At 46.3% G+C, this 13,769-nt stretch overlaps 1 protein-coding gene and 1 pseudogene across 8 annotated transcripts in view; one reads left to right on the top strand and one right to left on the bottom strand.

Moving 5' to 3' along the window:
- Positions 1–13,769, top strand: part of LOC140689410 (trafficking protein particle complex subunit 9-like) — a 90,887-nt gene that overhangs the window by 22,419 nt on the left and 54,699 nt on the right. For 7 of the 8 annotated variants that reach the window (XR_012064328.1, XR_012064327.1, XR_012064326.1 and 4 more), the window contains exon 4: positions 5,836–6,194. Coding sequence is in view for 3 of the 8 variants with exons in the window: in XM_072950125.1 (XP_072806226.1) it covers positions 5,935–6,194 (260 nt within the window). In the remaining 5 variants the exon portion in view is untranslated. Of the gene's footprint in view, positions 1–5,835; positions 6,195–12,405; positions 12,555–13,769 lie in introns of those variants that run through there. The other variant, XM_072950126.1, reaches the window with a different exon arrangement.
- On the bottom strand, positions 12,543–13,764 carry LOC102540562 (ADP/ATP translocase 2 pseudogene; annotated as a pseudogene).

Raw genomic sequence — 13,769 nt, 5'->3', positions numbered from 1 at the left:
CCTAAAGGGATTTAAATGCTCAAGTGGCTTCTGCCCTGGTAATAGAAAAGAACAAATCTGACTCCATATTACATCTGTTCCTTTGACTTTAACCCTGTGATCTGTCTCCTAGGCTTAGTCTTGCTGATTCTGCAACTTTTGTAAAACAATGTTGCCTAAAGTCTGAAATATACAGGAGAGCCTATTCTCAAGGTTCTGAGCTTTAAGGATATTAAATTATGACTGTTCAATTCATATAAAGATAGCAAGCTGCAGAATGGAAAATAACATTTGTTTCCTTGGAGATTTACAAGGATCTGACCCAGGTGGAGAGCTGCAAGAACAAAGGATTCTAACAACAAAGAACTCCTACACCAAGAAGTTTGCAACAACCAAGCATACCCCCTGAGCCTTTTTAGTATAAAAGGAGTCTGAAATCTGACTTGGGGAAGATGCTTCTCAAGGACATTAGTTTGCCATCTAGGTCTGCAGAAATTCGCTATTTCCTGCCCCAACATTTGGTTTCTGGATTTATTGGCCTGTCCTTTGGTGAGCAGAATGAGTTTGGACTCCGTAACACTCCTATCTGCCTAGCAAGCTGGGTGTTGGGATTGAGGACAGCTCTCCCACACCCAGGGGCCTACTGTGAGCCCTTGAAGGGCCCCCTAGAGCCAGGAGTTGTTTACCCAGGAGGGATGGGGACTATGCACCAACACTCAGGCAGTCTGCTCCATCTGGGGCTCTGACATTGTACCTCCCGCTCCCCACCAGCCCAACACCTAGGACAGTGCAGCTAAGGCAGAGAACGTGCCTGCCTCAGTTTCCCATCCTGTAAGAGGGGAATTTATACTTTATCCAAGGTGGTTTTGAGCGACAATGCCTGTGGGTGCTGCGTTCCCTGAGTGACGGGAAACTCAGCTCTCCGCGGGGATAGCAGGTGTGATCCCCTTATAGGTTCTGCAGGGGCCTAGGCTGAGGGGCTTGACCAGGGAGGTGAAATTTGAGCTGCAGGCCTTGAAGGGTTAGAGAGGGGCGTGGAGGTAGGACTGGCACCTCTTTTGCGGTGCCCCTGAAGGTAAAGCTTTTTTCCTCCATCTCAGCTACTCTCCTCCCCCTTCTCCCTCCAGATCCCTCCCTACTCCCTCCTCCTTCCGTCCATCTCTCTCCCTCCACTTTTCCCTTCTTCTCCCCCTCCCAACTTCTCCCTCCCTCGCTTCCCCAGCCTCTCTCATAGAGCCCAGAGCGGATCGCTGGCCCTCCTGTGCATGCGCATGGCCGGAGCGGGCTGGACCGCGGGTCCGAAGCGCCAGCTCCAAGCTGGGATCGGCCGCAGAGGCTGCTCGGTCCGCCGCCCGCCAGGCCATTGGCTCCTGCCCCGGGCCAGGTGTGGAATTGTAAGGTAGGGGGCCTCAGGGGAAGGGGATCCGCGTATCACAGCCCGCAAGGGCACGAGTCAGCGCGCATCCAGCTGAGGGCCTGGCGCCAGCCCCCTCTGCCCGCGCCGCCAGCCCCGGCGCCCCGGCCACACCTGTCTTGGGCCGGGCGATCGCCTGCAGGAACCCGGACACCTCTGTCCCCGGCCCGGCCTGCATCTGCCGCCTCTCGCCCCAGCTGGGCTCCCCTCATTCCGTGGCTGGGGCCCCCTTCCCCTCCCCCTCCCGACGAGTCCTCTCCTCGGCCACAGACCACACCCCGCCCCTGGGCCGGCTGGGTCCCGGGCCGACGGGGTCTGCAGACCAGAGGCGGGATGGGGGCGGGGGCTGGGACTGGCCTCCGAGCGGGGCTGCAGCCCGCGCCCCCCGCCGCTTTCCCTGCCCCGCGATCCCGAGGCTGCCCTCCTCTCCCTTTCCCGCTCCCCGAGGTCCAGCTCTGCGGTGTGGGCGCTGCTCCCCGGGCTGAGAGCCTCCGGCTGTAAAGCCCAGCTTCTGGCGGAGCCTTAGGAAAAGAGAGAGTGCATTGGTCTCCTCCCTCAGTGTTTCTGCCCTGTAAGTACCTTTGAACACTTTCGGGTGTTAGGATGGGGTGCTTGTTGATGTCACGTGTTTTTATAGCAAGAGGGATTACAGTGTTGAAAGCATGGCTTGGTTCAGTTATAAATGAGCTGAAGGCAGGAGGCTGTTACATCCTCCATCCTCCCTGTCCCAGGGTGAAAAACACGTGATGGCCTTTTTTAAAAAGGTAGTTACAATCCCTAAGTAGTCCAGCCCAGCTAGTGTGTGTTAACAGGAACAGCACCACCAGAGGCATTTTGGAGACCCAGGGATATTGCAGTCCTAAAGCACTCCTGGCAAAGTTTTGTTTGGTTTTGGTTTTTTTGTTTTTCTTAAATTGTGGGGCTGACTAGTAGTATAGAGGGAAAAACAGTTGTCAAGAACTATTTTTTTTCATGTAACACCTGTATTGTGATATTGTTCACACACCATGAAGTCCAGCAATTTAAATGGTACAGTTCAGTGGCTTTTAATATACTCACAGTGGTGCAACCATTATTATTCCAGAATGTTTTCATCGCTTCAGAAAAAACAGTGGAAATGAATGACCTATCCACTCCTCCCCAGTGGTGATTCTAAAGAAGTTTCTTGGCTGTTCCTGACCATAAATTAATTTGTTACATTCCATGAAACATCTGGTAGGAATTCTAATCAGAATTGCATTGAATCTGTATATCAGAATGGGGAGAATTAATGTTTTTATGACATTAACTTTTTCTACCCATGAATATATCTGGGACTCTATCTTTTCATCTCTCTAGAGTCTGGCCGATGGGAGGTCCTCAGTAATTGTTGGGTCTGTGAATGATGAGATTATATACATGGTTAGTTGCAACTGTAGACTTTCACAAAAGAGAAAAAACTAACCTCAGTGAAGCTATGTGATTCCTTGATGGTCAGAAAGAGTGACAGCCAGTGCTGGAGTGATCCAGTGGACTTGGTGCTTGTAACCAGAGTTCTCTGCCACCTACAGCTAAGGGGATAACAGTGTTCTTTAATTTTTTTATGGCATTGCTTTTACTTATTTATTTTTAAAATTCTTATTTTTGATGGAAGTGTAGTCAGTTTACAGTGTTACTTTCCTGTGTACAGCAGCGATTTAGTTATATATATATATGCTAATGTACTATATATATTTCAGGTTGTTTTTTTACACCTCATTACAAGACATTGAATATAGTTCGCTGTGCTACACAGCAGGTCCTTGTTATTTATTTATTTTATATTTATTAATGTGTATCTGTTAATCCCAAACTCCTAATCTGTCCCTCCCCCTTCCCTGCCTGCTAACCACGGTTTGCTTTCTATGTCCGTGAGTATTTCTGGAAGCACTGTTTTTGCTAGTAATATATGCTGGTTGGCTGCTTTCAGTTTCAGAAATTCCATCTTATGTGTGGGTATTTTTCTTCTGGTGGGCCTGCATGTGGTTTGCACATGTGTTATTCGAGATCTGTATTTGGGAGAACTTTGGGCCTCGTGTAGTGCCTGGCATGGAGCGCCCCCTGAGCTGATGCTTGAACTGGGAAAAACCATAGTAAAGGTTGGAATTTCCACTATGATTCAGCCTTCCAGGTTCCTATAACCTGTTTAGCCCACCTTAATGTTGGCTGCACCCAGACTGGATAATTTGGTGGAAGTTCATGGTATGGTGGTGTAGAGACAGGGCCTTGTATGCTTCTTCTCCTTCCTTTTTCTAACACTCATTCTCCTGGGCCTCTCAGATCCTCCCCAAGAAGGGCCCAGGGCTGGCTTGGTGCTGTGCTTATGTAATATTTGTTAGTAAGGCCCTTTCCTCATCTCTTCTGAGCCCCCATTTCCTTCTCTGGGCAATGAGGCCTTTGACTAGATAAGTGCTTTTCAGTTTCTTTTAAAGCCATGTCTCCTTTTGGGAAACAGAAAACTCAAATCTCTCCTCCCATCCCAACCCTTCAGATTTTGATACGTCCTCCAAGGGGTGACATAGCTCTTTGCGGAAAGTTGATGTGATTTTGGTTCTTTCCAGGTGGTGCAGAAAAGACTCTTCAGAGATATATTGCAGGGAGGGGGCAGGAGGGGGGCAGTATGTCACACTTTCTAGTGTGAGCACGGAGAACTTGGGTTTAAATACAGCCTCTGATGTGGCCCCTCTAATCTTGCACAATGTGATAAACCTTTTTTCCTCAGTTTCTTCATGTGTCAAGTTGGGGTTATATTATTTCAGGGTTTTTGTGGAACAATACACACATAAGCCATTTGTGTCTTGGTAGAAACATGACCTGCTAGGGAGTCTTGGATTTCTTTTTTTAAAAAATCATGTCCATAGCATTCTGTCTATGTGTATTTGAAGTTCTGGAGGGTGCAGGTTGAGTCTAAAGTCCATCATGAGACAGGTGGCCCTGGGTCTGTGGGCCCCAGATTACCCCCTCCCCGTCCTCTTCCTCTCAGTCCAGATGACGTTCCCCATTAGAATTACCCAAGGGTCTTGTGGAAAGATTTAATTTTATTGTTTAACTGGGGAGGGCTGCTGTCATGATCTCTGTGGTCAGGTTTTGGTGACCTAAAGGCTATACAATTGAGGATTCCTATTTAAGAAAAAGAAAACAGAATTATAAATACAAAACTAGACCTAGGTTGGTGGCAGGGGCTCTTGGAAGTGTGAAACATTAGCTTTGTTAGCTTCAGGTGCAGTGGCCTCTGGCCACTAGGACCCATCTTCGTGCTCTGAAGTGGGTTCAGTGGGCATGTTTACTGAGTGTATCTCATGGGCTGGGCATTGTCCCATTTGTACTGTGTGTTCCTTATTTGAGACAGTGAGCTCATTTAATCTCAATAGCCTTTTTAAGAAATTAGGCTTTTTATTTTGAGATGTAATGTAGAGTCCCATGTAGTTGTAAGAGATAATATGGAGAGGGCCTATGGACTCTTTGCCTAATTTTCCTTAATGGTTCCATCTTGCAAAGTTAGGGTACAATTTGCTATTGACTCACTAACCCTTTGAGGTTTGTGTTCCTCTTATTTCTGTTCATGATTAAACTGGGGCTTAGAGAAGCACACAGGCCTGCCCAGGTCACCCACATGGTTCGTGTAGAGTCAGGTGGAATGTGGGCTTGGGATTTCCAGGCAGTACCATTATGATGGTCTGTGGCAGGGAGCAGCATTCACTTGCTTGTTTATTCATTCATTCAACAAGCATTTATTGAGTAACCTCTGTGGGTCAGATGATTTCATATGTTTATTTGATTCTTCAGCAGTACTGAGAATCAGGTAATGTTTTCTTTTTTTAATCTGCTCTGAGAGGTTATAAACCCCCCCAAAGGAATTACAGTTCATAAAGGAGGGATAGTAAATTTGTACAGTCCCCCATTTTTCTGCAGGTGGTACCCTATGCATTTTATATTTGCAAACTTCCGTAATCCAGATATATTCTTGTAGGGGAAAGATTTTTTTTTTAAATTGAAGTATAGTCAAATTTACAGTATGTCAATTGCAAGGTGTTTTTTTGAATTTTGAGTTTTTTAAAAAAATTATTTTTTGAGGAGGTAATAAGGTTTATTTATTTATTTCATTTGTTTTTTTAATAGCGGTAATGGGGATTGAACCCAGGACCTCATGCATGCTAAGTGTGTGCTCTACCCCTGAACTGTACCCTCCTCCCCAAGGCATGTTTTCTTATCGCCATTATTTTGCAGCTTAGGAGCTCAAGTAGATTGGAGTTCAAATCCAGATCTTCTTGATCCCACTGTGGTTCTTTTCCTTATATTCTGCTGATGGGTGGGGAAGCAGTTCCTTTGTTCATTGCTTTATTCAGCATTTTTGAGCACTGAATTTGCATCAGGGCCTGGCTTGGTACTGGAAACAGAAAACAAGAAATGACCCTTTTCTGCAGGGGCTGGAATCCTAGACCAAGAGCCAACGACTGCTTCTTGGCCAAGAACTGGCTGCAGACCTTCGAGAAGCTCCACGTGCAGAGGAGCTGTGTGGCACCATGCTCTACAACACCCGGCTTTTCGTTTTCGGGTTGCAGGGGGAGGTGGCTGAGCAGCCGCTCACAGACGTGGCCTTCTACCCCAGCTGCGAGGACCACAGGATGGTGGAGAAGAAGATCGAGGACTTTACTGAGTCACTCTTAATTGTGCTCAAGTCCAAGTGCCTGGACAGGGCCACCGACAAGCCTGGGGACAAGATCCCCCAACTCTGCATCCTGTTTGAGAAGGAGGACTTCGTGGGACTGGACCCAGACAGCAGGTAAGTCTACCTGGAGGTCCAGCCACACTGGCTGTGTGCCGGGGTTGCTTCCCTACACCCAGAAAGGGATCAGCAAGAAGGATTGCTTGAGGCCAAGGAGGGAGAGAGGTGCAGCCTGCAGGTTTTAAGACTTTAAAAAATGTTTCAGAGAGATCTTTTTATGGTTAGTGTGGACACTGACTCCCGTTTTCAGCCAGGACCCCTTGTGGGACCCCTGGAGCTGCAGTCCAATATGGTAGCCATAGCCACTGTTGCTGGGAGTGCTGGGGAGGAGGCTGGTCTGAGCTGAGATGTGCTGTAGGTCAGATGCACATCAAATGCTGAGACTTAGTCTAGAAAAAGAGTGCAAACTATCTTGGTACTTTCTATGTTGATTACATGTCAAAATGACAGTATTTTACATATAGTAAATTAAGTAAGATTTGTTCTTAAAATCAGTTTCAATTTTTTTTTTTACCTTTTTAAATGTGGCAACTGGAAAACTTTTTTTGCGTGTCTCGCATTTCATTCCTGCTGGACAGCCTGCCTTGGGGCACAGTCTCGTCCCTTTGATGTATAGGTGAGGTGCTGAATCCCGAGATGGGGAGCAGAACGAGGTGCTAGTTGAGCTGGGGGTGGAGCCTGTGTCTCCTCTCCTCGCTCCCAGGCCCCTCTTCCCTTTAAAATACAGTATGAGGGAGGAGAACAGGCTGAGCTGCTTGCAGTAGGGAGTCTTCTCAGATGACTCCTTCACCCTGACCCCTGCCACCCTCCCCCACAGATCTGCACGGCAGTCCTGCCGAAGCAAGCATGCACTTTCCTCAGAAATTGGCTGAATTTCTTTGTGCCTCTGTTTGTTGGCTTTTTCTTTAAAGTACATCTTGCCCTTTGCTTTGACTGCCATTCTTGTTAGGCACCTCTTACACTCATTCTTCCAGACCTCGTCCATACATAGCTGCTGAGTGGATGAACAGAATATAGTATCTCCATGTAGTGGAATATTATTCAGACATAAGAATGAATGAAAAAGGAAAAAATAAAATAAAGGGGAAGATGAGAAAGGCCACCTGCTCTGGGAAGTCCAACCTGACTGCTCAGCCTGCTGTTTTCCTTAGGAAATCCCACCCCTTATACTCCTCTCTATTTGATAGTACTTACCACCTTCTAATAAAAAAAAGAGAGATGCTAATACCACTTCAACATGGAGGAGCCTTTTTAACAGCATGTTGAATAAAAGAAGCCAGACACAGAAGGCCACATATTGTTGATTTCAATGATCTGAAATGCCCAGAATAGGCACACGCAGAGGCAGAGAGCAGGTGATGGTTGCAGGGGGCTGGGTGGAGGGGGAATGGGGAGTGAATGCTAATGGACAAGGATTTTCTCTCGGGGTGATGGAGCGTTCTGGAAATAGATGGTGGTGAGGGCTGCACAACTGTGAGTATACAGAAAGCTGCCGAATCGTACCCCTTTAAGTGGGTGAGTTTTATGGTATGTGATTTATCTCAATTAAAAAAACTAAAAAACCAAAAAAAACCCAACCCCCCCAAGAAAACACTCCATCAAAAGACAGCCTCTCCTGGCCTGCCCCACAGTGGGGTCTGTCAGAGTCTCCCTCTGTGCTGGAGCTGCCTGTGGCATGATTTTCTCCTGCAGGGACTGTCTCCTGGAGGTGGGATAGGGAGGCATGGTCTGTGTGTCCCTGTCAATCTAGCATGTTGTAGATGTTTCCTAAATGCTTGTTAACAAATGCTGTGGGAGTAAGGACTAAAATGGGGCTCTTTCCTGGAAGAAGCTGATGGCTCAGAGAGCCTGCCAGCCACTTAACAATAAATACGGGTCAGAATGAAGTAATGAAGTTTTAGTACATGAAGCTGTAGTACACACTAAGTAGAAGAGATTCTTGAATGGACTTAAATTTCCTAATTTGGTTTCTTAAAGAGGAGAGAGAAGTAAAAGTGGGGAAAAGAAGAAATCAATGCAAAATGAAAAAGAAAACAGGTAAAAAAAATTAAGCTGAATGAGAAAGGGAAATGATGGGAGCTTGAGATCATTGTGTTGAATGAGAAGTCTGTAAATCCTCTTGACTGATGGGCGGAGGGTAGCTGTAAGATGGGGCACTTCTCCAGGATGAGAACCCACCTGGGCCCCTGACCCACATGGTGGTGACGGGCTGTCAGCTTCCTGCAGAGGACGGTGCCCTGTGCTCTTGGCCTCTCACCTTCAGTCCATCAGAAACGCACGGTGGAGCTTCCCGGGGGCTTCACAACATGTGACACCACAGCAGACAGAGCACAGAAGTGGCCATGGGGACTCGGCTCACTTGTATTGAGCCAGACAGCAAGGAAATTTGTAGAACTGTAAAACGATGCCATTCTTTTTGCTTTTTGTTTTGGAAAATAGTTATCCTTCATAAAAATTTAACATGTAATGGGCTTATTATTATTTTAATAGAAATGAATACATACATTTTAAAATCCTTCTCTATTTTTCTTCTTTTTTTTTTAATTGAGGTACTGGGGATTAAACCCAGGACCTCTTGCATGTTAAGCATGTGCTCTACCCCTGAGCCATATCCCTCTCCCCTAGTTTTATTTTTGAATATGGTAATTATCTGTAGGTGTAACCTGCACACACACACAGAAGCACTCTTTGAGATCCTCAGTGATTTTTCAGAGTGTCAGGGAGTTCTAAGACCAAATAATTGGAGGCACGTGGAGCTAATGAATACAGATGAAGACTGTATCCCAGCTTGTCAGGTGTGTGGCTGCCCAAGGTTCTCAGGGTGGAACTACCAGCGAGAGGAGAGCAAAAGTTTGCAGCCACTAACTGTGGCCACATTTGAGAAGGAGGCAGGCCTGTTAGGTATTAACTCCAGGTGAGGCAGATGAATTTAGGGTGAAAGAGGTGGAAAGGCACTCTGGTCTTGCTTCAGATGGTATTATTTTAACACATATTCAGTCCAGAGCCCTTCCTGCTCCATCCCTCATTCCTCTGTAGTGCCAGCACCTGGCCCAGAGCCTGCCGCACAGCATGAACTGGACTCTTGGTTAAATGAAGGACTGAATGGCCTGTTTCATGTGTGGGCTCAGTCCTTCAGTGGAACCCTGAGCATCGTGAGATTCGTCTGTGTCGCCAGCTTTGACACGGGCGTGCAGAGAAGAAAAGGTGGCATGTTCCTGTTTGTAACAAAACCAGAGATCTGTGGGTTTGATCTTTGGGGGAAAAATCAGCATTTCCACGTAATCAGGCTGTCCAGATCATTCTTAGTCACTGCAGTCAGAGCTGAGGATGGCCCCTAACTTTATTCATTGTATTTTCATTTTAACGCCCAGCTGACCCTGAGGGGCTGTGTTCGGCCTCTGTCATCTGTCACTATCCTGCTGAGACTGGTGGCCAAGCTGAGGCTCAGAGGTTCCAGGGCAGCTCACTTCCTGCCAAGGCAGCCAGCAGGCACCACCTAGGTAAGCTCTGCCCGTGCCTCTGTCCTGGGCTCATCGGCAGTCCTTCAGCAAGCAGGAGTAATTAATTACTATCCCCTTTGAGTTAAGCTTGACTAATGTTTAAAAAAAGAATAAAATCCGTTGGGTCAAGAGTCTTACACATGACACGTTTTCTTCTGATTTTACTGAATATGCATTGATTTTATTGAGTCTTATTGAATGATATTAATGGATTACAGTGATTGGCTGATTTCTGGAATAGGTGCGTAACATTTCATGGTAGACCAACCTTGACGTTCTGGGTCCTTTTCATAATTCCTGTGTATTTGGCAAAGTTAATTCCAGATGTCACTTTTAACAGCTAATTCATGGCCTGGGGGCTGTTTCTGTTTTTTCTGGTTGATGATGTCTTACTGAGTGAAGTTGGATTTGGTTATGTTTATTAACAGCTGCAGAGAGTAAAGAATTTTGTTTCGAGGAGCTGACCCACAAGTGATCGCTGAATGACTTTGACCCTTTTGGCCCCTAATGAATGAACTCACCTTAAATGATTCAGGACATAGTTGTCATATCACATATGTCACAAAGGTAATAACAGAGTGCAGACATCCAGGTGGGGCACAGAGCTGCTAGGTGTTTTTTGATCCATGAGGTTTTTTTTAATAGATTTTTTCACTCCATAGAGAAAGCCTATAATAGTAAATGTGTGTTTGATGAGGAAATGCCTTAAATTTCCTTTCCCCTGATTTATACCATCCTCCACCATCAATAAGTTGTGCAGAGACCACTTTTATGAACCATCAGGGCAACCGCGTGGTCTGAACCTGGGTGCACTCTTTGTAGACCTACTTAGATGAATCTGATGGTTCTTAAAGACAGTACATCATTCTTCCTCAGACTGTTCCAGTGGTTTCAGTGGGGTCTCGGCTACTGGAGAGGGAAGAGGCAGGCTGAGAAATGATAGAGGAGATCAGGTCTAGATGTCTCTGCTCCCCCTTCCCTGGGCTTGATTCTGATCTGAGGCCCCTCCTGTCAGTGTCTTTCCCCATGTTTATCCCTTGTTGTCATCCCTGCTGTCCCTGGGAGGAGGTTCCAGCTTTCTAAGTCCCGCGATCCTCTGCTGTCTCTGGGAGTGCCTGTTGTTGGGGCAGCTTTATTTTGTTCTCATCCTACAATGTGAAGAGTCATCTTCTGCTATGGCCGTTCTATTCCTGTGAGAGGTGAGGGTCAGAGACTTTGCAGAGTCATGTTTCTTTTTTCCCCCTTGCTGAGTGTAGACAAAAAAGGTTTAAGCCTGAGAAAGTGCTCCATCTGCAGAAATGTCTTTCAGTTTTGCCTGGTGGAAAAATCTTGAGAGCTTTTTAATCGTTGAGGACAGTCTGTGGGGGGAAACAGCCCGTGAAGCCTGGGTGAGACCGGGAAGAGCCGCGCTTCCCTCCCGGGCACGGGTGGGGATTTCACCCCCGTTCAGGCAGTGAAGGGCCCAGACCTGTGAGCGGAGTTGACAGTCGTGAATATTTACGTATATCCGCTGCTTCATCTTGGATATTAATTTCAAGCTGAGTCAGTTTGTGGCGGCAGCCTCATCCTACATCAGGAATTTATAGTATCTGCTCTTTGAGGTGAAGACCAGACAGACTTGGTTATTTAACAGTCTCTCTTGAATTGATATCTCAGATTCCTTTGTCAGAAGCAAAACAGCAGAAATACAGACGTCCTTTAATGCCGATGTGACCTGGAACGGGTTTAGTCTCTATGCTTCAGTGGCCTTATCTGTGGGTGGGGAAGATGAAAACAGTGCTTCCCTCAGAGGGTCTGGTGAGGGGGGAGTGAGAAGCACAAAGGGAGGACTTACACAAGATGCTCATGAATGACCGAATTTAGTGCTCTCAGCCTGGTGAGGCCTCAGCGGCAGAGATGTCAGAACAGAGCAGTCCTAGCCGGAGCTCGATCCGTGTTGGCAGCTTTTATGGTCACTATCAGCACTGTGGGTTGTCAGGTAGTTTTAAGAATTGGTAATATGAATTCATGAATAATGTTAGAAGACTAGACATCTCAGATCCAGTTTACATAGTTCTCAAGAATTCCTTTGAGAAATGGATGTTTTTTTCCCCATCTCAAATCTGAGTTGAGTCTCTAAAAAAATTCTGTATTCCTCCATCTTTTTGCTTTAATTCTCCATTTCTTAAAAAAAAAAGTTTTTAAATGGAGTATCTGGGGACTGAACTGAGGGCCTCATGCATGGTAAGCACATACTCTCCCAAATGAGGTATAATCGCCCTCCTGTTTTTTTAAAATTTTACTTTCTTCATATTCAGGTTAGAGGACTCTAATTCTTTTTCTGGAGACTTGTCCATAAACCTGTAAATCTATAATTAATGGACAAAACTTGATTTATTAAAAAAATCAATAGAATATTCTGCAATCCTTCCAAAAGGAAATGCTCGTTGACTTAAAATGTTTCTCCTTTATGGTGATTTCTACTTTTTGGTCTAGCTTAATTTATTAACAGCCATCCTCATCATAATGACCTAACTCGCTCTGGGTGGACACCTACATAAGGCTAAAATGCTTTCCTCATGTTTTAATTCATGGAAGGTGTCTGAGGGTAGGTATCAGTGTCTCCTTTTTTGCAGCTGAGGGATTGAGAGATGGAGCAGCTTGTCCCAAATCACACGCAGCTGGCGGTGGCTAGCTCCGTGCTGGAACCCAGGCTGCACAGGACGCATACTTTTGTGTGTGTGTGTGTTTCAGATATTTTTTATTTCTTCAAATTTGTTATTTACCAGGAGTGACTGAAATAAAAAATATAATTGGGTCCCATCATCATGGAAATGGCTTTAAGAGAAAACTGGTCCAGTGAATATTATTGCTTCCCATTTCGACCAGTAAGTAGTTGCCATTGATAAATAGACAGCCAACAGCCTGTCAAGAATGCTCAAGATATGTGATATAATACAACATGCCTGTTCACAGAGGGAGAAAAACTAGGAAATAACTTATGTGAACTTCTTGATCTCATCATACAAGACAAGCACAAAAGCACCACCCATGCCTCTGAGGACATTGGACCATGCGCCTTTGAAAAAGGCTTTGGCTCCTTCGTCACAAGTGATCCGCCAGCAGTCAAGTGTGCCTGTGTACATGATATCAGTTCCTTTGTGCCCTGACTGCATCATCATGCAGCGACGCACGGTGTCAAACGGATAGGAAGTCAACCCAGCAACCGCTGTGACACACTGTGCAATCATCCAGCTGATGAAGATACGAGTATTCTTGGGATCTGGATGCATTCCCTTTGCAGTGTCATAGATACCAAAGTAGGCAGCTCGGTAGATGATAATACCCTGCAGAGACACGTTAAAGCCTTGGTATCATCCCTTAATCCCATCAGATTTGTAGATCTTAACCAGGCAGTCACCAAGGCCTCTGAATTCCCTTTCAGCTCCAGCTTTGCCCACATCAGCTGCTAGACGGGTAAGGGCAAAGTCAAGAGGGTACACAAAACACAAGGATGTGGCACCAGCGGCACCACCTGATGCCAGATTCCCTGCAAAGTAGCGCCAAAACTGGGTCCTCTTGTCCACACCACCCAGGAAGATCTGCTTGTATTTATCTTTGAAGGCAAAGTTGAGAGCCTGGGTGGGGAAGTATCTGATGACATTGGCCAGGTTACCACACCAGAAGGACAGGACTCCCTGCTCCATGGGGATACGAACCACGCAGTCTATGATGCCCTTGTACTGCTTATCTGCAGTGATTTGCTTGCTGGCATGCTGCACCTGCAGCAGCAGCTTGACCCGCTCGATGGGCGCTACTGCGGTCTTGGAGATGGCCGCGGCCACTCCACCTGCCAGGAAGTCCTTGGTGAAGGACACAGCGGCATCTGTCATGTTGGAAGGTGAGAGGAAGCGGGCGACTGCGAGAATGGTAAGGGACCAGTTTGGACTCCGAGGCTGTCAGGATGCATTCTTAATTGCTCCTCTAATCAGCCTCCCTTTGAGTGGTTACCCGAACTCCTGTGACTCCATAAATGGCCAATTTTAGTGATCTCAGCCTGATGAGGCCTTCAAAGGAGGGACATCAGTGAGAATGTGAGACAGAGTGGCATAAATTAAAATTGTACATTTTCACAAATGTTTTATTCTCAGGT

Source organism: Vicugna pacos, chromosome 26 (genome assembly GCF_048564905.1).
Source record: "Vicugna pacos chromosome 26, VicPac4, whole genome shotgun sequence".
NCBI lineage: Eukaryota > Metazoa > Chordata > Mammalia > Artiodactyla > Camelidae > Vicugna > Vicugna pacos.
Note: the sequence above shows the minus strand (reverse complement) of the source record. Positions and strands in the feature narration are given on the sequence as shown.